The sequence below is a fragment of the Buceros rhinoceros genome, unplaced genomic scaffold (genome assembly GCF_000710305.1).
Source record: "Buceros rhinoceros silvestris isolate BGI_N320 unplaced genomic scaffold, ASM71030v1 scaffold44491, whole genome shotgun sequence".
Lineage (NCBI taxonomy): Eukaryota > Metazoa > Chordata > Aves > Bucerotiformes > Bucerotidae > Buceros > Buceros rhinoceros.
This window is the reverse complement of record NW_010393335.1, coordinates 8,135-10,610: the sequence shown is the minus strand read 5'-3', so window position 1 is coordinate 10,610 and position 2,476 is coordinate 8,135. Positions and strand designations below refer to the sequence as shown.

Genomic DNA, 2,476 nt, shown 5'->3' with positions numbered 1-2,476 from the left:
TGGCAGCTCTGCCCCACGATGCACTTGATCCGGAGGAAGCGAAAGGACGTCCTGAGCCCCTGGGGAAGGGCTGATAAGCACCGAGGAGCAAACTGCTCACAGCGAGTTCATCTTTTTTTAGCTCCTCTCTCGGAGTTGTGGGTTATGGTCCAAGGGTGAAAATGCCTCTTGTGGTGGATGAGAGATGTCAGAGGTAGCTCCAAAAACTAAGGTGGAAAATGGGGTCTCACGTCCTAGAGCAGCAAGGTTAAAGGTACAGAGGGGACGGGTCCTTGTCCAGGCTCTGGTGGCATCAGCTGGGAGGAAAATCCTCACCTGAGGAACATCTGGGAGCTTGATCCTTTCGGGATGGAGAGATCTAGTGCCAGCGGCTGGGAGGGAAATGAAATCCATGGAGTGACTTGAATTTCCCCTTCCCCTTCCGCTGCAGCCCCTGGTGAAACAAGACAGTTTGGATATCTACAACGAGAGAGACCCCTTCAAGAACGACGAGGCAGGAGTTGACGAAGAGGAGAACGATGATGTGGACGGTGGGATCGAGGGGGAGCTGGACCTGATGGAACGGGAAGCGATTATCCCCGTGATGCCTGCTCAGCGCCCACCCATCGAGAGGGTGTCGTTCCCCAAGGGGCTGCCCTGGGCCCCCAAAGTCAGGTAAAACCCTCTGGTGTCGTGGCCGCTGTCCCCAGGGTGACCCATCTGGAGTTCGCTGCAGGCTGGACAGCAGTCGGTGGCAAGGTGATTGGCCCCCGGCAGGTTGAACCAAAGCGAATCCACTTCTTTTTTTGTCTTGGTTGGTCCTTTCCGGACCTGGTTTAGCTGAGCTCTTCCCCAGGCTTTACAAACCAAGCACGGCCCAGCATGGCCAGTGAGTGACCGTCCCGCTGGCCACCCCGGGCTGTTCGGGGAGGGAGGTTTGTGCTGCAGTGCTGTAGGAGCAGGGCCAGTGGATCTCGGGAGGGCAAGCTCTTGGGAACAGGGCAGTGACATCGCCTCTTGCTTTTTGAGCGGGACCCTTGTGCTGCCAGACGAAGCCTTGCTCTAAGGTAAGTGATGGTAAGAAATTGGACAAAACCATCTAGGGATGAAGACGTTGGTGCTTCCCTTCCTGAGACCAGCTCCGCTACACGGGATATCGGGGAGGGATGAAAAAAAGAGGGTGAAACTCTCTGTCCCCTCTGAGCCACGCAAGTTGTTCTGCTGTTGAGCTGAACCCTGGATTTAACTCGCTGTCTTGGAGTCGCAGGAGCAAACGCACCTCTTTGCACGGGGGCAGGGACAGGGTTAAGCGTGACCACAAGCCCCCTCCTCACAGGGACACCGCAGGGGCTGCTTTCCCACGTGGGTCTCCATGGTGCTCCACATCACTCGATGCTCTCAGCTTCGAAATCCAGTGACCGTTGTTTTCCTTGGCTGGTGCCTGGAAATCCGGCTGGATTTCTCGCTGCCTGCGAGAGCCCTGGCGCACGGTTCATGTCCTCCTCGTGGTGCTGGGAGCCTGACCAGTGCCCATGGAAGGTGCCCGAGGGGGACAGGACGTCAGCTTGCTCTCTCGGAGCAGACTGCAGAGACATTTGTTCGCTCCCAGCAAGCAGATGCTACCAGAAGATGCACATGCTCCGAGCGCAGGAGGTGGATACGCAGGTGCTGGTCGGAGAGAGCTCCTCTCCGGTTACTGGCACGCTCCCGTGGAGCTGCACGGCAAATACAGATGGTTTTTGGTTCACATTGCTCCCAACCAACGAGCGCAATGGTGGCTCTGGCCCCGCGGCTCTCAGGACCTCTAGAAATCAATGCTAGAGAGCTCAGAGGTTCTGCTGGTGCCACAGCGCTGCCCCTCCTGGGCGCTGAGGCCGTGATCTGCTCTGTGTCTCTGTTCCAACCTTCTCCTTGTTCTTGTTTCCCTGCTGCTCCCTCAGGCAGAAGGACATCGAGCATTTCCTGGAAGTGAGCAGGAACAAGTTCATCGGGTTCACGCTGGGACAGTGAGTGTTACGTGTGTCGGGGCAACAAAGCCTGTCCCGTGGCTCCCGTCAGTGCGGTTTAACTGGTGGGAGGTGTCCACGGAGCTCAGGCTGTCTCAGCTCAACCAGCTTACGGCGTCTCGGGGTGATGCGGCGGCAGCACTGGATTTCGCTGGGGCTGCAGCCGTGCACTCGGTGTTATAAAAGCACGTCCTTGGAGATGCTGGTCTCCAAGGACCTCTTTCTGATAAAAACCAGACCTAGCCCAGAATAAGTGACCCCAGCCCAAGGCAGAGGCCGGTTTGATGTGGGAGGGAGTCAAGACGATCTGGTATCCACAGCAAATTACCCAGTTTGCGAATAAATCAAGCTGCAGGTGCAGAGTCATCCTGGCACGAGCCCAGCAGGGGACGTTCGGTTTTAGGTGTAGTGCTGGGCTCAAGCTGTCTCCACACAGAGACCTGGTTTCACCCCGGTTCCCCACCCCGACGTCACCCCTCCCTTGCCAGGCT

The 2,476-nt window shown here is 57.4% G+C and overlaps 1 protein-coding gene across 1 annotated transcript in view; it reads left to right on the top strand.

Moving 5' to 3' along the window:
• Positions 1-430: 430 nt before the first annotated feature.
• LOC104501064 (striatin-interacting protein 2-like) overlaps positions 431-2,476 on the top strand; it is a gene marked incomplete at both ends in the record, with an annotated part of 9,777 nt that continues 7,731 nt past the window's right edge. The window contains 2 exons of the mRNA XM_010144805.1: positions 431-654; positions 1,920-1,985. Coding sequence (XP_010143107.1) covers positions 431-654; positions 1,920-1,985 — 290 coding nt within the window. The remainder of the gene's footprint in view (positions 655-1,919; positions 1,986-2,476) is intronic.